The 27,273-nt window shown below is 45.8% G+C and overlaps 1 protein-coding gene across 2 annotated transcripts; it reads right to left on the bottom strand.

Moving 5' to 3' along the window:
• Positions 1 to 2,950: 2,950 nt before the first annotated feature.
• Positions 2,951 to 14,446, bottom strand: COMMD7 (COMM domain containing 7). 2 transcript variants are annotated; one of them, XM_080925746.1, is made up of 9 exons: positions 14,308 to 14,446; positions 11,124 to 11,177; positions 10,594 to 10,696; positions 6,285 to 6,341; positions 6,135 to 6,172; positions 5,541 to 5,631; positions 5,272 to 5,321; positions 4,090 to 4,138; positions 2,951 to 3,308 (listed from the first exon to the last, which is right to left on the bottom strand). In XM_080925746.1, the coding sequence occupies exons 1-9, from the start codon at positions 14,389 to 14,391 to the stop codon at positions 3,232 to 3,234; spliced, it is 603 nt and encodes a 200-aa protein (XP_080781872.1). In that variant the 5' UTR covers positions 14,392 to 14,446; the 3' UTR covers positions 2,951 to 3,231. The 2 variants fall into 2 exon arrangements, with proteins under 2 accessions (XP_080781872.1, XP_080781873.1); XM_080925747.1 differs by having other exon boundaries at positions 11,124 to 11,174.
• Between the last annotated feature and the right edge of the window lie 12,827 nt (positions 14,447 to 27,273).

Here is a 27,273-nt window from a genome sequence, read left to right as displayed (position 1 = left end):
CCAAATGTGCACTTGGCTTTTTAGTATGAGCTCTGGGGATTGAACTCGGGTCTTCATATATGCTAGGCAAACACTCTACCAACTAAACAATGTCCCTGGCCCTTATGTTTTCATCAGATCTCATTACAGATGGTCGTGAGCCACCATGTGGTCCCTGGGAATTGAACTCAGGACCTCTGGAAGAACAGTCAGTGCTCTTAACCACTGAGCCATCTCTCCAGCCCCCTATTTGTCTTATGAGGTATGGCTTCACAGTGTATTCCAGGCTGGCCTTGAATGTGCACCAATCTTCCCGTCCTTTTGTTCCAAGTGTTAGGACTGCAGGGGTGAGCCACTACACCTGCCTCAGTAGAGTGGCTCTGGCTTTAACTTTGTATGAAGTGGCCTGGAGCTCGCTGTGCATGTAGACCAGGCTGTTCTGCTGCCTGCCTCCTGAGTGCTGAGATTAAAGCACCACACCCTTCGTGAATCCTCAAGTTAGATTCTAAGGGTTCTCTGAGGTCTCATCGGCATACCTGGACCCTGCCTAAGGACACTGACTTATGGAACTTGTTGGCTATGGAACTTCTAATGGTGACCTTGGTGGTGGTGGAAACAGGTTCAAATATCAAGTTTCAGAGCATCAGGGCTTCACAGAAAGGCTGTCAAAGTACAAAGAGGAGGAAGACAGGTGTGCACTGACCATCCACCAGTAGGGCAGCGGGCACTAGGATGGCAGGACCATGTCGCTCAGTTGGTTAAATGCCACTCTGGATGATTTTTGTAAATGTGTTTTAGAGACGGAATTAAATTTAAATTAGGTGAATTGGAGTACAGCCAACTCCCTCTGTACTGTGAGCAGCCTTATCTAACCAGCTTTAGGTATTAGTATAAAAACCTTGACTTCCCCTGGAGCAAGAAGATATTTTCCAGTAGCCAATCTCAGGAATGGGACTGCGGCTCTTCTCTGGGTGTCGCTGCCATCTGACCTAAGTCTTCTCAAACCTTAGTAATCCTGACAGCAAATCCTTTCAGATATAACAGCTTTGCTTGGCAAGAGAGCAAAAACCTGTAATCTCAGCCTTTGAGAGGTGGAGGCAGGAGGATGAAGAATTCAAGGCCATTCTCAGATACATAGTGAGTTCTGGGTCAGCCTATGGCTACTTATACAAGACTGTCTCAAAATGGCACAAAACGAAAGAAAACAAAACCCAGTGCACACACATACATTCTGATTGACATGTATGTAACATCTTGCTGGTTCTTTTCTCTAGAGAACCCTGATGAAAACTGGCATTAACCAAAGTAACAAATATCATTATAACACATGAACACACTGAACTGCTTTATAGTCAGAAAGAGATGGAGAATCTTTTCTGGGGTTTTTTTTTTGTTTCATTTCTTTGCTTGTTTGTTTTTGAGACAGGGTGTCTGTGTCTCACCCTGGCTGTCTTGAGACTTACTATGTAGACCAGGCTGACCTCAAATTCACAGAGATCTGCCTGCCTCTGTCTCACTAGTGCTGAGATTAAAAGTGTGCACCACCATGTGGGCTTAGTAAAAATACCTGCAATGTACAATGAAAAAAAATGAAGATCTTTAATCGGACTCTGTAATTCCTGCACAGAGAGAATGTCAAGCTTGAGAGCACCCAGGTGTCCCAGGAAGACCTTGTATCAAACAACAAAAAGGAGATGGAGAAATTGTAATGATGAGCATCCACCAGTGAGAAACTGGTCCGGCTGAGGAGAAATCTCCATGGTAACTAAAAAAAACAAACAAGGTGTGTGCACACACTACTGTCTGTGTGAGAAGATACACGCAGAAGATATGCTCATGGATTCAAATGCGAGAAGTAGCTCCTGAGCTCAGGACAACTAGCAGATCCCCTCTGCTGAGTAACTGGACAAACAGGTTGGGACGGGGTCGTCATGTCTACTTAGAACATGCAAACAGCAGGTAAAGGGCCTGGCTGCCAAGTCTGATGTCCTGCGTTCTAATCCTAGTACCCACAGGTGGAAGGAGAGTGCCCACTCCTGAAGGTTGTCTTGAGTCCACAAGCACCCAAACATGACTCTGCCTACTCCACATAAAAAACTGCAAAGACAACTAATCCCTCATGGGCTGGGAAGATAGCCCTGTATTTAGTTCCTTGTAAAGATCTGACATGGGGACATGCCTGTAATCCCAGCACTCATGTGAAGGTAAGGTAGAACTGGTTTTATTTTCTTGAGACAAGGGGTTACATAGCCCAGGCCAGGTTTTATAAAGTGTTGGCGAATAAAGCCAGACTTTATGCATGTTAGGGAAACACTTTCCCAACTGAGCTACGCCACAACCCTGTGGCCTTTTAAAAAAGATTTCATTTGTATTATTTTGTGTGTGTGTGTGTGTGTGTGTGTGTGTGTGTGTGTGTGTGAGGTTGGAGTTACAGGCCGTTGTGAGCTTGCAGAAGTGGGTGCTGAGACCAGAGCAAGCAGGGTCTTCTCAGAGCAGGAAGCACTCCTAAGGACAGAGCTGTCAATCTAGCCCATGGCTGGCTTGGTTTGAGGCCGACCCTCACTCTGCTGCCCTGGCTGCCCTCTAACTTTTGGTGATCTTCCTGTCTCTGCCTCCTCAGGGCCAAAGTCAAAGGTGTGTGCTGCTCCAGTCGGTTCAGACACTTAGCAGACTCAGAGCTTTTCTCTGAAGCTGTTTTTCTTTTCATTTACCACTTAACCAAAAAGTGGTTGTCTTCTGGAACCAAAACCATCTAAGATGGCCTCAAAAGGCCTACAAAACCAGAAACAGTCTGGCCTCAGCTCTCTCCAAAGAAGACTTAAGCACAGGCTTTTTACAGGGACGACAGGCAAACACTGGCTGGCAACACCCTTCCCTTCCAAACAGCATGACACAGATGGGACCCCTCCTGACACACCATCCACACTGCCTGCCTCTTCCTCAGCCACAAACAAGAACTTAACCATCTGAATGAATGAAGAAACCGTTTGTTTACTGTTGAATGGGAGGTGACAATACCCGCCTCCCAAAAGAAAGAAAACAGTCCCAGATGTAGTAGCTGTCAGAGCATCTAGGTGTAAAGTCACCCAGGAGCTGGAGCTGGTGGCCCCCAGTGGGCTTACAGAAGCATCAGACAGGGCTCCTCAAGCACTGAGACTCTTATTTTTAGGAACTCTTTGCACCTGCCTCCCAAGGCAGCCGGGACCCTGAGTGGACATTAGGGAAGAGGCAGGGGCAAGAGAAGAAACCGGGTCAGCTGAGGCACTCCATGCTGGCTCTGACTCTCTCCATCTCGTGCAGAAAGCTGTAGAACTGAGGCAAGGTTAACTCTGGGGAGAGAAAATTCAGTTTCAGGTGAATGTTCCCAATGCCACGTTATTACCAGGAAAATCCATCTCTACCTGCAGCTGCCTGCGGCTACTGTCTGTACTGTGTGTATCCAGTGCTCCATCTCCAAGCTGACATCTATTCTCCCTGGTGATCTCAGCAGCTTTTTCTTTCTTCTTGTGCTGCTGGGAATCAAACCCAGACCTATAGCATGCTAAGACCTGAGCTACATGCCGCCAAGTGGCTCCTGATATGTAACCTATCAGAACAAGGAACCTGCAGTCTTGACTTCAAGGGTCTGAGCTCCAAAAGAGCATTGAAGTTTGTATTAATGGTGTCACACAGAAGCATGGAGGGTTTCAGTGGGCATGCAGGGATGCCCACAACAAGAGGTTCTTGCCTCCAGGGGCTGGAGAAATGGCTCAGTGGTTAAGATCACTGACTGTTCTTCCAGAGGTTCTCCCAGCAACCACATGGAGGCTCACAACCATCTGTGATGGGATCTGATACCCTCTTCTAGTGTGTCTGAGACAGCAACAATGTACTCATACACATAAAATAAATAAGCCTTTAAAAAAGTTTCTATCCTGCAATCTGCTTCCATTTTACACCCCTCTTCTCTTCTACTTGAGCTTTCCAGCCTCCCAATAGCCTAGTAACAATCCTGCTTTGAGGAGGGAGGTGGAAGCCTGCTCTAGAGCTAGGGATGATGTCTTAGAGAGCTGGGCTGTCAGGGACTGAATGGAGGAGGTGGGAATCTACAAATTGTGGCCGCGGACTCACCTATATACACGTTTTCAGTCTGTTTTCCTTTCTTAACCACCAACTTTAACTAAAAGGGGAGAAAAGGAGAAGGTACAATAAATAACTAACTTTAAAATGAAAATGATGGGCCAGTAAGATGGCTCAGTGGGTAAAGTGCTTACTACATGAGCCTGGTGGCCCAGGTTTGACCCTTGGAACCCATGTAAAGGTGGGAGAAGAAAACTGACTCCACAAAGCTGACCTCTGACCTCCACATTCATGATGTGTCATTTCTTTCACACAGTAACAACAACAACAACAACAACAACAATAATAAATGCATTTAAATGACAGCTGAGAAAAGAAATTCCTCCAAGCCTTTTCACCTAATTAAGTTCAAAAGCTTCCCAGGAGACCAACCTCCACCCCTGAGCTCCATCCCAGCCCCAACACAGGCTCCATCTTAGGACTTATATGAAGTGATCTGAATTGTCCCTGGTGAAATCCTGACAGTCCCCAGCCCCATGGAGCAACTGAACTTGTATGACCGACACCGAGACAAGCCCATCTGAAGGTAGGCATGTTGGGGAATCACATCCTTGGCTGGTCACACGGCTGTGAGATGCAGAAAGAACTTTAGGGGGATATAAACTAAGATAGAAAACCTGTAGTGGTTTGAATGAAAATGGCTGCCACAGACTTATATACTTACATGCTTTGTCACGGAAGGGACACACTTGGCACACTTTGATAGTATTAGAAGGATTAGGAGGTACAGCTTTGTTGGAGGAAGTGTGTCATTGGGAGTGAGCCTGCCTTCTCTCCCTCTATGTTCCTCCCTCATCTCTCTCTCTCCCTGCTGCCTATATGTGAGGATGTAGAATTCTCAGCTACCTCTCCAGCACTACATCTGCCTGTACATTGCCATGGTGACCACTGATGCCAATAAACCTGTTAGCGAGCCACAGTTACTGCTTTCTCGTATGAATTGTCTCAGTCATGGTGTCTCTTCATAGCTAGAACACTGACAAGAGCAAAAACCAGTACTGCTTTAATAAAAAACAGTTTGAGAAAGTGCCTCATGAAGCCCAAACTGTCCTTGAATTTTTGATGTTCAAACCTCTTGATTGTGGGGATTACAAGCCTGTGCCACCATGTCCAGCTTTGAATAACTTTTAACCAGGTTGGAATCCTCCCCGTCGCCACTGACCACAGACTTACCTGTAAAAATATGCTTCCCACTTTCTCTAATTCACTGCTTCCAGATGTCACTGCGACACACACACAAAAGAGAATACTAAGTAACCGACCTCTTCTCAAGAGCTCAATTTAGCAGGCTGTCCTGAGCAGCCAAGTTGGGGTGAACATAAACCAGAAAGATGGTAGCAGGGGTCAAGTACAAGTCTTCCCCACCCAGGCTTTCCAAAAGCCTCTACAATCCAGCCCCGGGACAGCGACACAAGTAAACAGGAATGGATCTATCCAGTTACCTCCAAACCTCCACTCCATGTCAATCAGCTGGTTAACCATCAGGGTCTGACCTATGGCCCACTGCGCTAGGGTTGGAGCGTTCTGCTTCCACTAGAAGAAAAGCAAAGGACGGCATCAGCATTATCAGAGTGGGGACAGGGACCATCAACCCTATCCCTCTGCTCCAAGCGCCACCGTGCTCAGCTCTCAACAGAGAGGAGGAAGCAGAACCTGCTCACACTTATCCAAGATATGGCAGGAATACAGTCTTTCAACAGGGTATCAGGAAGCCTAGCTGACCTTGGATTTTCTGTGTATTTGAGTTTGGCCTAGAGCCCAACCCCCAGTGCTGGGATTATGGGCAGGCACCCACTATACCCAATTTAAGTATTCTTTGTTCATCCCGAGATTTAATCCTGTGAAACAATGGCATTAATATTTGTCAAGTCAAAGGAGACAAACTAGGACTGCAGAGCTGGTTGGCAGGTGTGTAGTTCCTGAGCCGCTGAAGGGGAGGGGGGATGGGATGGTTTTGTCTTGCTCAGCATTTTTTTTTCCCTTTCCTTTTCAGGAAATAAAAGCCAGGCTCTTAACCTTGATTACTAGAATTATACCTTTTCAGAAAAGTAAGTGGCTTTCTCTTCACTAAGACCTACAAGAGAACAGAAGATATTAACATGACAAAGAGCTCACCAGCCCCCCCCCCCCCCCCCCCCCCCCCCCCCCCCCCCCCCCCCCCCGGCAACCCTAGATAAAGACCTCACCTAGAGTCAGGAGATCCGTCCGCACCTGCTCAGCACTGAGGCCCTTCTTCAATGCACCTTGGAGGCAGGGGGAAAACACGAGGTGTAATGAAAGCAGTGGTCAGTAAGAAGTATTTGTTGGACCCAAACTATGTGACAGAAAAGACAAAAGTAGTGGTCTCTCTCTAGTGGGGAGAAAAATGCAGCTACCTCGGGGCAGGGCAGTTGTCCCACCCATTCATCGAGCAGTGGGATCCAGTGCCCTCCAGCAATGGGAGTGATGAGCAGGCTACAGTCCTGGAGACGGTTACAGGCTACAGTACAGTCCACGGCACGGAGGACGGTTAGAAAAGACCGAGTGCAGCTGCACGACGTGGTTAGACCTTCAATCCCAGCATTTGGGAGGCAGAGGCAGGAGGATCTCTGAGTTGAGACCAGCTTGATCTACCCTGCCATGAAAAGACCCTCCTCTCCCACCCTCCCCCAAAAGAGTGAAGTTTGGAGACATAGCTCAATTAGTTTCCTTGGAGCTGTGGGTGCTGGGATAAGAAAAACTTTAAAAAAAAAAACAAGCTTATTTCTTTTATGTGAGTATACTGTTACAATGTAGCTGTCTTCAGACACACCAGAAGAGGGTACCTGTATCAGACCCAATTACAGATGGTTGTGAGCTACCATGTGGTTGCTGGGAATTGAACTCAGGACCTCTGGAAAAGTAGTCAGTGCTCTTAACCTCTGAGCCATCTTGCCAACATTTCTTTTTTTCTTTTTTTTGGAGACAAGACTTCTTTGTGTATACCAGGCTTGCCTCAAATTGGAGATCTATCTGCCTCTGCCTCTAGAGTGCTGGGATTAAAGGTATGAGAGCCCCATGCCCCTGTTCTTGATCTTTTGATCCTCTTGTTCCTACCTCCTGAGTGCGGAGATGACAAGTATGTGCCGACTTTTCTCTTTCCTTCCTTCCTTCCTTCCTAAAGCGACGGTGGTAGAATTGTAGGCCATATTTCCATTACTATTATTATTATTATCATTATAAATTAAATGGGGTCTCACTATAGCCCTAACTAACCTAGACCAGGATGGCCTGAAACTCACACAGGTCCACCTGCTTCTGACTCCTGAGCACTGGAATTAAAGGTGTACATCACCATACCCAGCTTACTTACTTCCCTTTTTCTTTTTCTTTCTCTCTTGCACATGCACACATATGTTGTGGTTTTTATGAGAGTCTCATGTAGCCTAGGCTAGCCTCACACCTATTATGTAGATTAGAATGCCCTTAAACCCCTGATCCTTCTGCATCCACCTCTCTTATACCTGTACCTTTTTCTATTATAAACACAAACGTTCCTTTGTTTTGCTTAGGGCCAACAAGTACAATACCCAAGTAACTTACAGACTAGAGGCTATCCCAGGAGCAGCTTCTTTACTGCCTAATATCTTAATGGGTTGTCCTGACGACCAGTACTGGGCAATTTTCCAGCAGAGACAAATACAGCAGACTAAGCGCTAGAGACCAAGGAGCAGGCTCTCCCTCCACTCTGGTTACTTCTGTAGGCAGAAGCTGAACCTTACAAAGATGAGGTTCCCTGAGACCTCTGCGGAAGCTTTTCCAGCTGTATCCTTTGGTGGTACCTAGATCAATGTCAGCCAGGTATCCAGGGGACAGGCCTACAGTCTCCACCTGGGTAGGAAGAGTAGGTAGCACTCCAGCAGGTCCCTGACCAAGTCCACACAGGAGGCCCCGGGAAGGCAGCTGCCACTCGCATGTTATCTTTCTCTGCCTACTCTGCTTTGTTTCCGCTGGAGATTGGAACCAGGGCCTCCTGCACTCCAGACAGGTGCTCGCGCTGAGCAATTGTCACCAGCTCATCTTTCTCCACCCTTCCAACAATGGATGCTGGGAACCCCCATCAGCTCCATTTCATCAATGGAGACTGTAATCATCAGAGGTGGTTAGCAGAAACCAGGGGCCCAGGAACCAAATCAGTTTGGGCTAGAGCCCTATCTAGACCCTGCTGAGCCTGAGAACTATGACCTTACCAGAAGACAATGCAGCAGACTATGAGGAACCAGTCACAGCGGAGGCAAGGTTTCCTTTCGATAGGTTATCATTCACAGACAGATAACTAGGCATTTGGGAATTAAATGTTCTCTGCTACCTGCTGTAAACAAAACCAGTCTGGGAGCAGTGAGTCCTGAGGGCAAGGGGAAAAAGCTCAGTTAAGAGTAGGTGGCTATTTCGGTGGAATTTTTTGTTTTGGTTTGGTTTTTCAAATAACTGTTCCTCTATGTAGCCCTGGCTGTCCAGCAACTCACTCTATAGACCAGGCTGGCTTCAAATTCAGAGCCTCTGCCTCCTGAGTGCTGGGACAGAAGGTGTGGGCCAACACAGCCTGGCAAGGAGTAAGTTATAAAGAACTACATGAAAGGTTACTTATGAATGGTGCCACTTGTTCTGGGGAGGCAGACACAGCCAGATCTTTTGGGTTCCAAGCCAGCCAGGTCTACATAGCAAGTTCTAGGCCAGTCAAGGCTACACAGTGAGACCCTATCTCAAAAAACCCAGAAACCAAACCAAACCAACGGAACAAATAAAACCCATGTGAGCTGTGCAGTGCGATTCCCAAGAGATGCAGTAAAAGTTAATTTTTAGAGATATGAATAAAAAAGGCACAGCAAACAAAATATAAGTCCTGCTGGGCATGGTGGCTCACACCCATGACCCCAGTACTCAGGGGCTGAGACAGGAGGCCTGTTGACATTTCAAAGCCATCTAGGGCTACATAGCAAGTATTCCACTAGGCTGGACTCCAGAGATACTGTTTCAAAAAATAAACAAGCAAACAAACCAAATAGCTTAATCAGAAAGGGCTCTTTAAGTGTGGAGTTTGAGTTAGACCCTCTGGAACTCACTTTAAAAAGCTGGGGTGTGGGCTGGAGAGGTGGCTCAGTGGTTAAAAGCACTGACTGCTCTTCCAGAGGTCCTGAGTTCAATTCCCAGGGACCACATGGTGGCTCACAACCATCTGTAATGGGATCTGATGCCTTCTTCTGGTGTGTCTGAGGACAGCTCCAGGGTACTCACATAAATAAAATAAATAAACCTTTTTATACTACTGTGCATGGTGGTGTACTTTAACCCCAACACACAGGAGGCAGAGGTTTGTGCTTATCTGTGAGTTCAAAGCCACCTTGATAGCCACAGTGAGCTTCACTTCCTAGAGAGGACCTATCTCAAAACAAAGAAACCAAAATAATTACTAGCTAGGGGTTGGAGGAGTAGCTGTCAGCATGGGGAAGGCCACCATGGATCCCAGTCCCAAGAGGAAAGAGCCAGCTGGGGTAGGCATGCCTTGATCTAGAGGCGCTGGCAGAGGCAAGAGGGTCTCTGTGAACTGGAGACCATCCACAGAGAATATAGTGAGACTGTGTGTGTGTGTGCTCGGGTGTTTGTGTGAGTGTGTCTGTGAGTGTGCCTGTGTGCGAGTGTGTGTGTGTGCACAAGTGTGTATGAGTATGAATGTATACGTGAGTATGGTATGTGTGATTGTGTGTATGTAAATGTGTATGAGAGTGTGTACATATAAATGTATGTGTGAGTGTGTGTGTATGTGAGTGTGTGTGTGAGGTGAATGTGTGAGTGTGTGTGAGTGTGTATGTGAGTGTGTATGTGAGTGTGTGTGAGGTGAATGTGTGTGAGTGTGTGTGAATGTATGTGTGTGTGTGTGTGTGTGTGAGAGAGAGAGAGAGAGAGAGAGAGAGAGAGAGAGAGAAAGAGAGAGAAGACCTGGCTTTGAGCTGCCTCCCTTTACGTGGCTCCTGTGCTATGTCAGCACACTGTCCCTGGCATCAACTGGGTACCAGGTCACAGGCCTCTTAGACTAACATGTCCCTCGGATAAAATGACACAGTACTTGTTAATACAATCAATACAACTACATACTTTGAACTACCTCTCAGTTTTTTTAGACCCCCTGCCATATTGTAAACACACAGAAATGCTAGTTATACGGCTCCACTTGGGAATATTGAACGAAAGCATGTCTATGCTGCATATAAGCACGATTTTTAGAATGTTTAAGGTGTATGCTATCACTTCTGATTTTAAAAATGTTTTTGATCCTTTCATGGTTGGTTGAGTGCACAAACACAGAGCAGCAAACACACACAGAGCTGTAACACTGACCTCCACACCTGTGTTCTGCTCCAGACTGTATGCCCTGCCTTGTTTGGCTATTTACCCGGTGCTGTTCGTGTGACTTCCTAACTGAAGGGCAGCTCAGGCAGCAACAGTGTCTCTGTGGAGACCTGTGGAGAGTCAACTCACCATTTGGAACCAGAAGGAGGCTTTTCATGATGCTTTTGAGGGGGCCAAGACTGATCTGATTGGTGGTGGCAAATTCAGAGAGTTGAGCCAAAAAGCGCTCCACCTGCAGAAAGGAGACGGAACAGGCATTCACCCACCACTTAAAAAGACTTATTTTGGGCTGGAGAGATGGCTTAGCAACTAAGGGTATCTTAGGTCCTGAGTTCAATTCCCAGCACCCACATGGTGGCTCACAACCATCTATAATGGGGTCTGATGCCCTCGGCTGGTCTGTCTGAGGACAGTGACAGTGTACGCATACATTAAAAAAGAGAAAAAGGTTTATTTTATGTACCTGAGTATTCTGCCTGCATGCGTGTTCCATGGGATCCGCTAAGCAAGAATGGCAGAAGGTTGTGAGCTGCCACATGGGTTGTGGGAGCCAAACCAGAGTCCTTTGTGAGAGCAGGCAGTGCCTAGATATTCACTAAGTTGTCAGGGCTGTAGACCCATGTCGGCCAAACCTCTTTATCGTGAAATGTCTTACTCACCTCTTTGGGCTCAGTTAGGAAATGGAAAAGTACTTCAGTCAGGGCCGAGAACTGCTGCAAAAGGACAGCATAGAACATGAGCACCTTTGTTTCCTGATGCCCACCACCCAGTGTTCCCATCCCCCAAGTGTGCCCATCCCCCAGCATGCCTCCCCCATGAAATGTCTCCACCAAACCCAGTATGCCACGTATGACCCAGCTATATAGGCTTTGGAGAGGGAATTCCTTGAGAATTTATACAGTATGTTTGGATCATGTTCACAGCCTCCCCTGTATTTATTTATTTCATTTGGGGTGTGTGTATAGGGCAGTCTGAGGACAACCTTCAAGAACTGGTTCTTAGCTTCCACCTTGCTGCGTTAGGGTCTCTCTCTCTCTCTCTCTCTTTTTTTTTTTTTTTTTTTTTTTTTTTTTTTTTTTGAGATAGGGTCTCAATTGTGTAGCACTTGACTGGCCTAAAGCTTGCCGTGTACACCAGGCTGGCTCAAACTCACAAGAGATGTGCGTGCCTCTGTCTCCTCAGTGCTGGGATTAAAGGTGTGAGCTACCATGACGGGTACCATGCTCATCAGCTATTTTAACTACTGTCACTGGTAAACACCACAAGAGATGCTTGGGTCATTCTAGACTGCAATGTTAGGGAAATGCTAACCAGTGATAGTGATACCCCTTCATTTACTGGATCTACAAACCAAGTCTCAGGACGCAAACTCTTCATTAATGGCTGTAGGGGGTGCCGGCCACCCTTTCCAGAGGACAACGGCATAATACACATCTAATTTTAATATAAATCACAGCCCTAGAACTATGAATTCTACTGTAAAAAGTATATGGTTCATATCTGTTCCATCCTTGCTTGCAGAGCCTTTTCTCTGCAAAGTTTCGGTTTAAGACCCAGGACAAGCAGCTGAGGTACCTATTTAATCAAAGCCCACCTGTCCTCCAGGTTCTCCCAGCATCCTTCAGTCCCTACCTGTTCCAGGGCATGGCTGCCATATCCCACTTTCTACTCTCAATTTTCCAGCCCAAGAGCTGGGCTTCCCCAGGGGCTCTTTAGTATATAATCTAGACAATTTGTGTGCTCTCCCTTTCTCTCTCTCTCTCTTTCCCTCCCTCTGCATTTTTCTCTTCCTCTGAATGCATGTGCTTTATCTTCCTTCCCTTCCTTCCTTCCTTCCTTCCTTCCTTTCTTTCTTTCTTTCTTTCTTTCTTTCTTTCTTTCTTTCTTTCTTTCTTTCTTTCTTTCTTTCTTCTTTTCCTCCTCCCCTCTGTCTCCCAGTCTGCATGGGGATGTCTCTGGTCTTCTTCCTTGGGACCAGTGAACCTGCCAGAGAGCTGCCCCCAGTAAATCTGCCTTTGTGTTTTTTTTTAAGTCCACTTAAATTGGCTTATTTCATCATCGGAGAAAATCTATCATCAAGTATCATTTATTTGAACAAATAACTGAAATTCAGCCAGGCATGATAGTACACTCCTGAATGCCTCTCACAGGGAACTCAGGCTACCTGGGCGACATACAGAGTGAGACCTTGCCTCAAGAAACAAACAAACCAGCCCTCAGGCTGAGACAGGAATCTAGGCTACATAGTTAAATAATTTAAAAAATTTTTTTTTTTTTTTTTTTTTTTTTTTAAAGAACTGGGCCTGTTGGGGATAGAGGAAGGAGGATTCTAAATTCAAGGCCATATTGAGCAATTCATTGAGAATCAGACTCAAATAAGGCCAGGCATAATGGTACAAGCCTAAATTCCTAGCCTTGGAAGGCAGAGAGAGGAGGATGATTTTCAGTTCCAGAACAGTCAGGATTACAAAGACCTCATCTAAAAATAAAAGAGAGGGGCTGGAGAGATGGTTCAGTGGTTAAGAGCACTGACTGTTCTTCCAAAGGTCCTGAGTTCAATTCCCAGCAACCACATGGTGGCTCACAACCATCTGTAATGAGATCTGATGCCCTCTTGAGGTGTGTCTGAAGACAGTATATATATTGCCAGACACTTGGGGAAGCTGAGACAGAAAAACCTTAAATTTGAAGACAGGGGACAGAGAGACTATCTCAAAGTAAAAAAAAAGAAAAAGAAAATCTTGGGACTGGTAAGATGGCTCAGCTGGCAAAGGTGCTTGCTGCCAAGCTGGCTGGCCCGAGTTCGATCCCTGGAACATGCACAGCCAAAGAAGTGCCAAAGCCAAGTCCCTTAGGTTGTTCTCTGACCTCCCCCACAATATAAAATGTAATACTGTAAATAATCTTTAAAAAAAATCATTTGAATCTCTCCCCCTCCAAATGGAAATCTTCCAGAAAACAGTGGTAACAGTACAGATTGATCCTCCTGGCTTTGAAGTTAGACATCTGGCTGTGAATTCCTGGTTCCAGTCTTGCAATTTTTCTGCTCCTACCTTTCACATGGTGGCACGACAGGCACATACTACCAATACATCCTATTTTTGCGATTTACTTCTTTTGATACAGGATCTCACTATGCTGTGGATCGTCTAAAACTCATTATATAGAAGGGAATGTTTTTGAATTACAGAGATCGACCTGCCTTTGGCCTTCCAAATGCTGGGAGTAAGGTGAGAACTATGCTGCTGTTTTTTATTCTTCGAACTGGCCTGGGTGTGCTGGGAGTTGAGGGCCCCACTTCCTGGGACCCAGTCAGGGAAACATGTGGATGGGTGAAGGGTTATTTATTTTTCTATTTTAGTTTTTTTGCTTTTTTTTTTTTTTTTTTTTTTTTTGGACAGGTCTCATGACATTCAGACGGGCCTTGATCTGAACTCCTGCTCCCACCTCTTAAGTGCTGGGATGGGCAAGGACCACTTATTCCAGGCTGATGCCCTCTCACTTGGCTAATTCCTGCAGTGTGAACAGGAGGTGGCATTCGGAGCATTAGGGGCAGGGCCTCCAAAAAACGTGCACCGCTGCTTCCCCCGCCCCCAAACTGGAAAGGGGTGTGGTCACCGGTCCTGTCTGAGCCTCTTCCGGCTCAGCCCCAGGGCCTCGCTTAGGCCTGGCGACACCAATACCTACACCCCGCCTGCAGTCGGGGTACCTTCCCTAATCTGTTCAATCCGGAGCCCCTTGGAATCTCCTCATTCCCTCCTCTAGAGGCCTACGAGTCAGGTCCCCGCGTCCGGAGTGCGTCGCCCCATTCCCGAGCCCCTCTCAAGCCCAGGCGAGGCCCACCTGCGTGCCCAGCTGGTTCAGCTGCTGCATGTCGCCGCGCACGGCCTCGGGCACCGGGTCCTGCGTGCAGTGCAGACGGCCCATGGTGCCGGGAGCCCCGCAGACAGGCAGCGGCGCTCGCTTCCTCCTCCCGGGTGTCGCTGCGCTTCCGCAGCCGCACTTTCGCCACACTCCGGGCCGCCGTTCTCCTGACAGCGCACGCGCGGCCGCCGGATTCTAGGGACCGCTCGGAGCATCCCAGTAGAATTCCGAGTCTCTGCCTGGGAGGGCCTGTGTATAAAGCACCGTCTGAGCCTCAGTTTCACAGAATAGTGTTACTTAGGGTGGCTGTTGGGGTTTTCATTCTCCCAAAACTTTTGAGCTTAAAGCCTGGAGCACAGGTATTCCTCAGTCAATAGCTTGTTGGTACATTGCTGTTAAACACAGAGTATATCTCCCAATCAAATATATCTACCATTTTTCTTTCTCTGCCTCCTATACATGTGGTGTGGAAGATTGGTTCTGGATCTTTGCATAGACTTGGCAAGGACTCTGCCACTGAGCTACATAAAAAACATCCAGGAAATACTAAATTCCTACCAAAAGCCAAGCCCTGGTAACAGGGAAGAGCATAAACCAGGCTATGGTGTCCCTCTGACAGTCTATGTCAGAGTAAAAATAGAAGATCTTGTCATCTGGACAATTTCGTGTAAATGCCAATTGCTGGGTCCCACCCTCAATCGCTCAGTTCTGAGCTGAGAGGCTTGGCGAACAGTCAGATAATGTCTATTTCCAATGAATTCCCGGAAACTTTGAGAGGCTCTGGAATAGAGGAATCTGATCAATCTAAGGATTGTTGAGAGCCCTGGGCAAGGTGGTGATAAGAAGGGTTGAGATAGTGAGACCAATGGCAATTATGACCCTTCTGGGGTCAAACTCAGCATGGTCACCTTCAGAACTCCATCCCTGACAGGGCAGGAAGACCCAACCCTAAGTTCCCTACAGCCAGCCACTGGGTGAGTGCTGACTTCATCCTCATTAGACCAGAGAAAGTAGGAGTCCACTCCCTGAGTCCTAAGCAAGGACTGTCTGGCACTTAGTCTAGTCTGGAAGAACCCTGGAGGCCTGGGAGTAGAATATGCAGTCCTTCTGGCACGGGTTTTGACTCTACACTTCTCTGAAAAGTTTCCCTTTGGAAAACATTGATAAAAAATCTTTTATCCAGAGACTAAACATATACAAGAGTGTAGAGCTCACAGGGCACAGGTAGCCAAGGACAGCTACAAATTGTCCCAACACAATACTATAATTACTCAAGACATAAAATGTGGTGGTGCACACCTTTAATCCCAGTAGTCAAAAGGCAGAGACAGGTGACTTTGAGACCAGCTTTGTCTACACAGTGGATTCCAGGCCATCCAGAGCTACATAGAAATCTCAACAAAAACCAAAAAAACCAAAAAATTATGAGCTTTCCTTTTGTAGTTTTATTTTGTAATTTAATTGCTCAACTCTCTCTTTTTAATTCTGATGCCTGCTGAAGTCTGCTAAAATCTTTTTAGAAGATTTATTTATTTATTACATAAGTACACTGTAGCTGTCTTCAGACACACCAGAAGAGAGCATCAGATCTCATTACAGATGGTTGTGAACCACCATGTGGTTGCTGGGAAATGAACTCAGGACCTCTGGAAGAGCAGTCAGTGCTCTTAACCACCGAGCCATCTCTCCAGCCCTAGTTGCTCAATTCTCAAGTGTCAACTTTGTAAGTGACAACGTCCTGTGGCGGTGCCAAAAGGTGGACATCCCTGCAAATTAGTCCTTCTTTCTTTCTCACCCACCCTTTATTAGCCCTTGCCCCCAAGATCAGCCATGTAGCTGCCTGGAACTATGTAGACCAGGAACCAGGCTAGCTTGAGTTTGCGCTGTATGCCCCTGTCTGACTCCTGAGTGCTGGGATTACAAAGCTGCCTGTGCTACTATGCTTGCTCTTTCTCATTTCCTTTAGACTCTAAAGTTTAGACACAGGAACTCACCGTGTAGTTCAGGTTGGCCTCAAGTCTTTCCTTGTTGCTTTTGTTTGTTTGTTTTGAGACAGTATTTCTCTGTGTAGCTCTGGCTGTCCTGGAACTTGCTTTGTAGAACCAGGCTGGTTTTCAACTTAGGGATCTATCTGCCTCTCTCTGCCCGCCTCGAAATCTTAATCTTTCTGCCTCGGTAATAAGTGCTGAGATTTCAGGCCTTTGTCACTGGAGTCTCTCATCCTTTTTCCCAGCATTCACTTTACAGATATTGACTACTTGTAGGGATATGTGAAGACACTGCCTGGCCAAGACTACACTGAGAAATGCAATATAGAATCTCAGGTTCAGAAGACTAGTCAGGATCAAACTCATAGCCTAATGCATGCTGGGTACTTTTGCTCTACTATGGCACTCCTATCCCTTAGGGTCTGCACTAGTACAAGCAGGGTAGGAGCTTCTGTCTCCATCTCCTGAGTGTTGGGATTATAGGCCACCATGCCAGGTTTATGAGGAGTTGTGGGTGGACCTTAAGGCTGTACTCATATTAGTAACCACTCTATCTACAGGGCTCCACCCCAGCTCCTAACGACCAGTCTTTGTGTGTAGGATTCTAAGTAATAGGATGCACATCATGTATGAAGATATACATGTATGGAGATATACACCACATTGTTTGTTCATTGGTCCCTCTGATTATTTCATTTCTAACTTTTGTGGTTCCAGGAACAGCAATTGTTTCTATTTTATGTTTATCACATTCTTGTCATTTTCACATTGTTTTGCTTTGCTTGAAACAGGATCACTGGAGAGTGGCCTCGTAGGTAAAGATGCTTGCTGCCAAGCCTGAGGACTTGAGTTTGATCCTTGAAATATGCAAGTGGAATAAGAGACCCAACTCTGACCTTCACACACACACACACACACACACACACACACACACACACACACACACATGAAAATAAAGAAACACGTTTAGCAAGTGACAGGGTCTCTCTCATGTAACCCAGGCTAACCTTGGTTGATCTCAATATACAATGAAGGCTGCTTCATCTTCTGAATGCTCTGATTATACATGAAAGCTGCCCTGCTTAGCCTTTATATTTTTTGCTTTATTTTGTATGTATTAGTGTTTTGCCCATGCGTGTGTATGTGCGCCATTTGTGTGCCTGGTGCCTGCTGAAGTCAGAAGAAGGCATTGTATTCCCTGCAGCTGGAGTTATTGATGGGAATCAATATTGATGGATGGTTGTCAGCCACCATGTGACTGCCAGAAACCTTACCCAGGTCCTCTGCAAAATAAGTGCTCTTAACTGCTGAGCCGTATCTCCAGCCACCACCATCATCATCATCGTCACCATCAGACAGGGTCTTACAACATAAACCTGCCTGACCTGAAATGCAACAATCTGTCCATTTTTAGGCTGACCTCAGAGAGAGCACAACCATCTTCCTGATTCTGCCTCCTGACTGTTGAAATCACAGGTATGAGCCACCACCCTGCCCCTGTCTCTGCCTCTGTCCCCTGGAGTGTGTAGGAGTATACCATCACCCATCACACCTAACTTTCCTTTTTTTACGTTTAAAGCTTTCTGTGTTTGGTTTTGGTCTGAAAACATTGAGTGAAAATTTTCAGAAGAATACTAATTCATTCATTTAAAGTTGCATACCTCTCTGACTAGTGATTGGCTAATCCACTCTGTTTTACTGTTTGGCATGTCCATATGATACTTGCCTGTCAGAAAATGTTTTCCTCCTCCTTGCTTTTTTTTTTTTTTTTTCCATGTTTGTTGAGGAATTTTCTCTGACAGCCTTTGAAACCCAAACCATAGAACTCTGTAAATAGAAGTCATTATAAAGCTTCAGCAAAATTTCGTGAACCAGTAAATCAGTCGCTGCTTATTATTAAACAGGTTTTCGGCATAAGGAATCTTACAGCCTTTTGCCTAGCATCTGCTACCCAATTCCACGTATTGCAGGCATATGCAATACGCCTCTGGAAACTGGAACTGTTTTTCTTGTTTTTTTCAAACCCAGCACCTTTCTCATTCAATTAGTTACAGCCTCCGCCTCTCAGAAATATCAGCAGTCCGTAGAAAAAGAGGCCTCATAAGATTTTTCTGGCCAGTCTTGGTTTCTACGAGGTAACCTCAGAGGAAAAAAAAATCCTAACCTCTCCAAAAAACTACGTAGACATGGAGCTCCTCCTTGCTTTTTTGTTTTTAGATTTATTATTTTTTTTTTATGTTTGAGTACACTGTAACTATTTTCAGACACACCAGAAAAGGGCATCAGATCCCATTACAGATGGTTGTGAGCCACCATGTGGTTGCTAGGAATTGAACTCAGGACCTGTGGAAGATCAGTCAGTGCTCTTGACCACTGAGCCATCTCTCCATCCCCCTCCTTGCTTTTTGAGCTGGGGTCCCAGTTTGTGGCCTGGGATGACTTGGGGCTCCTTACATAGATCAGGTTAGCTTTGCGTTTAGAACAGTTTCCTTGTCTTTGTCTAACTACTGGGATTACAGGAGTGCTGAATCACCTGAGCATAAGCTGTGTGTTTGTTTATTGTTTATTTATACAAACTCAGAGATCTTCCAGCCTTTGCCTCCGAAATGCTGGGATTAAAGGTGTGTCCTCCCACCACTCAATTTGAACAGACCCCTCTGTTTATAGATGGACACTGTCCTACGCTGCTTTGCCTACATTCAGGTTTTATAAGATCCCCCAAAACACGTTAGTTGGGTGATGCTGGCAATATGGTTATGCCAGATAAAAGCTACAAGCAGCCTCCTTGGAGTAAAAAGGGAAAGTTCTTGATGGAATAAAGAAAGGAAACAAAACAACATTAGTCTGATGTGGTGGCACTTGCCTGTGATTTTAGCACTTGACCTGCTGAGGCTGGAGGATGGATGGGGCTTGGCTGGCCTGGATTATGTAGTAAGAGCACAGCCAGAGGCACACAGCAAAACCTGCGCTCAGGGGCAATGATGGGAACAAATCTTTTTTCTGTGAAACTGTAAAGAAGGGAACGTGTTTGAGGGGGCACACAGGTGAACCCGTGTGGGGTGGTGTTCAGCACTGGAGAGATGACATCAGAAGGATCAGGACTCAGGCTCAGCAAGGACATTGGCAGGAATGGCCATATGTGACTCTACCTCAACAAAGGAAAACAACAACAACCACAACAAAGTTCAGAGAACAAAGTGTAGTTTATAGAGGAAGTTCCAAGCCAGCAAGAGTTACACTGTGAGACCCTGTCTCAAAAACACAGTGGGTAAAGGCACTCACCATACAAAGTCTCACCATCTGAGTTTGATCCCTGAGACTCACATGTTGAAAAGAAACAACTCCCAAAATAAGTCCTCTGACTACACAAGCAAATGTGGCATGCACACACATTTGTGTATACATACATATGTAATTAAAAAATTAGAATCTGTCTTTGTACATGTACACCTTTAATCCCAGTACTTGGGAGGGAGAGGCAGAGGCAGGGGAGTTGCTGAGTTTAGGGCCAGCCAGGACTACATAGTGAGAGAGACTGTGTTTCAAAACAAAACACAAACACAGATACACACACACAGACATACACACACAGAGAGACATATAGACACACACACAGAGAGGGGGGGAGGGAGGAGAGAGAGAGAGAGAGAGAGAGAGAGAGAGAGAGAGAGAGAGAGAGAGAGAGAGAGAGGTGGTGGCACATGCCTGTAATCTCAGTACTAGGAGTTTGAGGTTTGGAGGATCAGACTTCAGATAATCAGTTCAAGACTAGCCTGGGCTACATGAGACACCCCTTTTCCAAATGTGGCGTTAAATTTGTAGTTAGAAAATATGTTTGTATGACAGCGATGTGTTGAACCAGAAAGCATACACCGTATAGAAGATTTCCTCAGGGGACTGACTCCCTGGAAAGTTTGGCTCCAGGCCTTTACCACAGGATGAGAAATAAATTAGTAAATTTAGACTGGAAAATATAAACACCCTAGCAGAGGCTGTGTCTACTTTTGAAGAACCTGATACCATATTATTTACATCCACTTATATATGTATGTATGTATGTATGTATGTATGTATCTATCTATCTATCTATCTATCTATATTCTATCTATCTGAAACAGGGTTTCTTTTTGTAGCCCTGGCTATCTTGAACTGATTATAGACCAAGCTGGCTTTGAACTCAGAGATATGCCTGCCTCTGCTCTGCTAGGACTGATGAAAAAAATAGAGAACACGAAATGACACCTGTCACCCCAATTCTTAGAAAGTAGAAGCAGGCTGCTCTATGTATTAAATTCCAGGCCAGCCAAAGGTATACAGTGAAACTCCTTCTCACAAACAAAACAAAGCAAACAAACAAAAAGCTCAAAAACTTTTATCTCAGGCATGGGGAAGGGTCAGAACATTTCCAGTCCTCTCTGAGGGTTTTAGGACTGACTCATCCTGGAAGTGTGGAGGACCACTCCCCCTCCCCCTCCTCCTCCCTAGAACTTAGCTCAGGAAGGAGAAAGTGCCAGTTAGGGCAGCAGGAAATGCATGCCCAGAGGCCTCTTTTCCACCGCACCTCCGACCCCCCACTTCAGACTTAATGAGGGACCTGTTCCCTTCATTCATTTTAAAATGTCCCCCTGGCCTTTTCCCTCGCCCTCAAGTGAAAAGCCTTGTAAAGCAGGGGCCGGCTCAGGTGAGGATTCCTACTGTGAAGCTCACCAGGACCCACATTTCCCCGCGGGGGAAGATCTGAGCTTGCTGCTCTAAAATGCCGCCTTAAAGCTTTTTCTTAAATTAAGCTTTTAAATGTTGTAAATTCTTACCTGATTGAGAGCAATAATATCCCTTGTCACCTTCATCTGGTTGGTCTGCCTGCAGGATTCCTCCAGATTCAAAACATTCCATCCCAGCCAGGCCTTACTCTGGGCCTAAGGACCATTTTACAAAACGTCTAGCTAGCTTCATGTCTTGTTTCTAGCAAAAAAAAAAAAAAAAAAAAAAAAAAAAAAAATTGCAATTCTAGGTTGTTATCCTCACCCTAATCTCCAGCTTAGCATCTCTGTCCTAACAGTACTTCAGAAATGCAAAAGTGAGGTTGACTTGGATAGAGCCATGCCTTCTCTGTAAACAGATGTGCAAGCCCTCTATAAACAAAGGAACGACGAAGAATTATTACAGATTAAGAGACTCGCCAGGCACAGTTAGTGATAAACCAGTCTGCTTCCAACTTACACTTGACAGCAATCTTCTGGTCAGGACAAACTAGATTCACTACTGCTTCTTATTAAATCTGTTTTTCAGCTCCTATGTGTGTGATCGAAGCTGGGAGGCTGAGGCAGGAGGCGAGTTTGAGAACAGGCCTGGGTACATACCAAGTTCCAGGCCAGTCTAGCTCTTGGTCCCTGATTCTGTCTTCTATCATTGCCTCCCCCAACACACCACACACACACACACACACACACACACACACAGCCCGTGTGAGCACTCTTGTGCAGGCATACAGTGTGAAAACAAGCTGAAAAGAGAAGGTAAGGATTGAGGTGTAGCTCGTGGTAGAGTGCCCGTCTGACATTCAAGAGTCTCGGGGATCTGATTCCCAGCTAGAAGGGAGGAAGCGAAACTCGTCCTCATTTAGGAAGGCGAAGAGACAACTAAACCTTGACATTGGTTCTCATCTTGCACGGAAGCTAGGGTGCTGGGTAGGAATCAAATCCGTTACATGGGTGAGTGACTGAAAACAGCCCTCCAAGAGATACAGCACAGCTGGAGAGTACTTGCTCAGAGTGCAAGGGTCCCTGATCACCCACATGGTTGCAAAAGCAGGTGAAGGAACACATCCCTGTGAGTTCAGGCAGGAGGATCAGAAGTTCAAAGTCATCCTTGGCTGGATGGTGAGTCTGAAGTCAGTTTGCGCTACATGAGACGCTGTCTTTAAAAAAGAAAGAGCCCTTTATGGATTATTTACTTGTTTGTTTATATACCCCTCCAAAACCAGGGTGGCCATGGTGGCACACTCCTTTAATCTTAGCACTAGAAAAGCACAGTCAAGAGCAAATCTGTAAATCCAACACCAGCGCTGCTTACAGAGCTAGTTTCAAGGCAGTCAGGGGTGTGCACAGAAATCCTGTCTCAAGAAAAAAAAATCCTCCCAAACCTTCAATGCTCCGCGGGCATTCATTTTAAAAATTGGATTCCTCAAGAGGCAGTGATTCCCCTTAAAGACCCTTTGCCACTCTGTACTCAGAGGCAGAGTCAGGAAGACGTCGGTGAGTTCCAGGCCAACCTGGTCTACACCATAAGTTTCAGTCTAGCTAGGGCTATGTGGAGAAACCCAGTCTCAAAATAAAAATAAACTAATGAAAGATCTTTTTGCCTAAGCTTCAAGAGACATTCAAGCTGTCCACCTGGGACATTTGCCTTTTAAAGGATCTATTGCCAGTTCCTAGTTTGAGGAGGGGTGATAATGCCTGTACCCTTCGGAAATCTCACTCCTCATTTCAAATTCATGGGAGGAATTACTTTGAGGGGGACACGAAGGCCCGGGTTCTCTATTGTCTGCTCTGTTTTTCTCTTTGGAACAATTATAAAATGAATGCCTGGTGTGACCCCATGGGGAATTGCAAAGTTAGTCTCTGCTGGGTGCTGTGGACCTGGCTGAAGGTTTAACGTGAAAAGGGTTACCTGAGGAAAGTTTTCTTCTAAAATATTTTCTTCTTCTGAGATAAGGAGGAGACCATTCAAACATTCAGTCAGGAAGGTCCTAGCTGTTTAATAAGCACCTACTCTGTACTAGGAACTTTGTGTCTAAGGTATATTGTTTGTTTCCTTTTTCCTTTTCTAACTGGGGATTGAGCCCGGGATCTCTTGCATGCTAGGCAAGTGCTGAGCATGCATTGTTTGAAAAGCCACCTGAAGCCACTGCAAAGGAGAAGAAATCTAGGGAGCGAGTAGCTGTTAGCAGGTTTTATGGGCTGTAGACAGTCAGAGAGGGGAAGGAGAGGAGTGGGCAGGTCTGAAATACGAGCAAATATAAAATAGTCCCCAACCCTTGTCAGGTTCAGGACACCTGACAGGTGTGGAGGTGGATGAGAGGGATGTATGGGGCCTGTCAGTCCTTAACTGCCCAAATAGCTCCCATCTAGAATATTTTTTCTAGGCCCAGCCTAAGCAGGGTTGTCTGCAGGCTGTGACTGTGAACTTCAAGGAGGTAGGCCAGAACAGGCAGTCGGAACCCAGAACTGAGTAGAACGTAAATGGGTCTGAAGGCGGGTAGTTAAGAGCAACAGCAGGTCCAAGTCCTCAGTGCTTGCCATGATGTCTGAACCCAGAGAGGGAAAGCCACGAGCTTCCCTAGGTCCCTCACTGGCTCCCAGAGAGGATGAGAGTGAACTTGGCTGCTCACGTTTGCCTTTACTCGTTCCTTCCCTCTTAGGGATCAAGACTGCTTCTAAGAAGTTTCAGGGAACGCTAGATGATTTGTCTGAAGGCAGCTGAGTGTTTGAGGGGAGATGGGAATGAAGGAGAGTCAGGAGACAGGTGTTTACTGAGTGCCTAATTTGGAGTAGAGGTGGTGCTTGGTCTTGGTAAGCAAATAGGGTGGATGACTTAAAGTCACATCAGGGGGCTGGAGTGTTGGCTTAGTAAGTGTGAGACCCCAGGTTCCAGACCCCAGCACCACAGCCACCACCACCAGGAAACTAATGAACAATTAGTCTAGTCAGTACTAGTCAAGAAAATAGTCAGTGGCCCATGGGAAGTTGTAAGGGGTTTAAATGAAAGGACCAGAGCAAGTGGCATGAGCGTTCCTGTTGAAAATGAAAAGTGAAGACCGTGCTTGGCTTGCGAAGGTGGCCTCTAATGACAATCAAGCCTGAGCGCTTTCCAATGGACTTCTTTCTCTTTGCAGGGCTGGGAGAACCCTGCAGCCATTCTGGGAAATGGGCCTTACTTTCATTATTATTCAATTGAAGTTGAGATGGGGGAGGGTCTAACTTCTGAGTTTGGTACACAGGTGGGAGAGGCGGGGTGCAGAGGAGGTAGGGAATCCAAGCTGGCTGTATTGTGCCAACTCTCGGGCAAACCTCCCCTCTCAGCCTAAGCTGCCTCAACTGTAAAATGAGGTTCTTCATATTTGAGGCGGTGTGAATGAAGACCTTGAGTAAAAATGGGCTAGCCTTGAAAGCCAGGAGAATGCTCAGTGGAGCAGAAAGACATTTCCATTAAGGTTCTCATTAATTTTGTTGTTTATTTGTGCGCGAATCCAGCAGTTTATGTGCACCATATGTATGCAGGATCTGGAGTTACCAGCAGCTGGGGGCTTCCTGACGTGGGTGCTGAACTAGGGTCCTCTCTGTAGAGAGAGGAGTGCTTTTAACTGATGTGCCATCTTCACAGCCCAACCTAGAGTATTCATTCATTCATTGACTCATTTGTTTATTTTGGAAACAGGCTTTCTCAATGTAGTGTCCCATTCCCCAGTCACTCTGGCTGTCCTGGAACTCAACCCACCCACTCTGCGGGTCAGGCTGTCCTTGAACTTAGAGATCTACTTACCACCTGCTTCGGCTTCCTGAGTGCTGGAATTAAAGGCATGTGCTGTATTCCAGATCACCCACATTGAATTTCTTCTCCATTTATCTCTGTATCTCTCAAGAATGCCGGAGTGACCAGCCTGAGCTCGTATTTCCAGTTTTATTGCACTTTGAGATTATGTTTATTTATTTATTTATTTATTTATATTTTATGTATGTTGGTGTTTTGTCTGCTTGTATATGTGAGGGTGTTTGATCTTGGTGTTACAAACAGTTGTGAGCTACATGGGTACTGGGATTTGAACCTGGGTCCTCTATAACTAGTCAATGTTCTTAACCACTGAGCCATCTCTCCAGCCCCCATACACTATGGTTTTATATAACAACACTTTAATGGTTTTTCAATAAGCTAGACTTCTGTGCATTTTATTACATAATTTTCAACAAACTTTGAAGTAATTAAAGTTATCATCTCTGTTTTAAAGATGACCGAGGCATATAGAATGAAGGCATATAGAATCTAAAATACCCCACAGCTAGGACCGGTATATATTAGGTACTCTGTCAAAAACTTCACAGTAAAGATGATGGGGATGTGGCTCAGTGGTAGAGTGCTAGTATGCCTAGCATGAATAAAGTTCTGGGTTCAGCTCCCAGCACTGCTAAATTAATTAATGATAAGTTAAGTCAGATGTGGTAGTGCACACCATTAATCCCACCACTGGTGGGTGAAGGCAGAGGCAGGTAGGTCTCTGAGTTTGAGCACAGCCTGGTCTACAGAGTGAGTTCCAGAGAGCCAGGGCTACAAAGGGAAACTCTTGTCTGGAAAAACATAGATAGATAGATAGATAGATAGATAGATAGATAGATAGATAGATAGATACCTCAGCTGCTCTAAGCTGGACTGAACACAAATATTGACTGATGAAATTCTACCAGTGTTCATTCATCAGTACAAGGATAAGTAGCAGGTGTATAACTTTCATTTGAACAGTCTCATGTACCCCAGGCTGGCCTTGAACCCTGATCCTTTTACACTACTTAAGATCTGGAATCACAGGCCCAGGGTGACTGTACCCAGCTACAGAGGAAAGGTTTTTTTTCTCTCTCTCTTTTATCCTTTTGGGGCAGGGTCTTGTAGTAACTATGGCTGGCTGGCCTGGCTTGAAACTCATGGAGACCCTGTTGCTTTTGTCTCCCACGTGTTGAGTGACAGGTACCCTCCACTGAACCTTGACTTTTGTTTTTTGTTGCCTGAGACAAGATCCGGCTGGCTTTGAAACCTGACTAATCCTCCTGCCTCCACCTTTGCTGGGATAACAGGAACATGGCACCTAGCTTTAAAGTACTTAAAACACCCAAACCCACTTTTATTTATTTATTTTGTGTGTGGGTGTGTGTGCCGCAGTGCAGGTGTGGAGATGAAGGAACAACTGGCTGGAGATGGTCCCCACCTTCCAACATTATGTGGGTCCCGGCGCTTACACTCAGGTCCTCAGACTTGGTGGCAGGTGCCTTTCCCTGATCAGCATACTTTTGGTTGGTTGGGTCTTAAGAGTTATTTTTATTCTATATGCATGAGTGTTCTGCTTGCCTGCCTGCCTGCCTGTCTGTCTGTCTGTCTATCTGAGTGCTGCATGTGTGTTCGGTTTCCGAGGAGGTCAGATGAAGGTGTTGGATTCCCTGGAACTGGAGTTACAAATGCTTGTGGGTGCTGGGAGTCTAACCTAGATCCCCTGGAAGAATCTTCAATTCAATTCAAACTGCTGAGCCATCTCTCCAGCCCTTATTTGCCCTTTTTGGATTTCTACTAGAACAGAACGGCCTTGTCCTGCAAGAGAACTTGAATTTCTAATCTTGCCTACTTCTTCCTCCCAAGAGCTGCAATTATATACTACCAGGCCTAGTTTTAATGCATGGTTTATGATAAAACTTTACTTGGGAGGATCCTATATGAATAAGACAATTTTTGTTTGTTTTGTTTTTGAAATAGGTATCTATGTAGCCCTGGCTGGCTTGACTCCCCCAGTGTAGACCAGTCTGGCCTTGAACTCAGAGATTCACTTGCCTCAGCCTCCCAAGTGCTGGTATTAAAGACGTGTATCACACTTGGTTCTTGGATACCAGAATGTAACCTAAGAGGGCTGGTAAGGAGGCTCAATGGGTAAAGACACTTGTGGCCTGTCAAGCCTGAAGCACTGAGTTCAGTCCCTGGAACTGACATTGTGGAAAGGGAGGGAGTCTTGAAAAATTGTCCTCTGACCCCCCACATAAATAAATGAAAAACAATTTCTTCAAAGTCATAATACACTTGTTTATATTTTGCCTCTTTTTATAAATCTGCCACCTGCACATACTTATTGTATTTATTTTCCTGTATGAGAGAATAAACAGGTGCATATCTGCCTTTCCTAAACACTTCCTGTTTGTTAAGCGCA

The sequence above is a fragment of the Micromys minutus genome (assembly GCF_963924665.1).
Source record: "Micromys minutus genome assembly, chromosome: 11".
Taxonomy (NCBI): domain Eukaryota; kingdom Metazoa; phylum Chordata; class Mammalia; order Rodentia; family Muridae; genus Micromys; species Micromys minutus.
Note: the sequence above shows the minus strand (reverse complement) of the source record. Positions and strands in the feature narration are given on the sequence as shown.

Bases quoted from the DNA above. Each gene is read 5' to 3' on its own strand.
- COMMD7 (XM_080925746.1), bottom strand. From the start codon at position 14,391: ATGGGCCGTCTGCACTGCACGCAGGACCCGGTGCCCGAGGCCGTGCGC. The intron at 6,342-10,593 runs GTGAGTTGACTC...CCTGCCTCCAAG, and splicing joins CCTCCTTCTGGTTCCAAATG to GTGCATTGAAGAAGGGCCTC. The intron at 4,139-5,271 runs GTAAGTCTGTGG...CTCCCCTTTTAG, and splicing joins TGGGAAGCATATTTTTACAG to TTAAAGTTGGTGGTTAAGAA.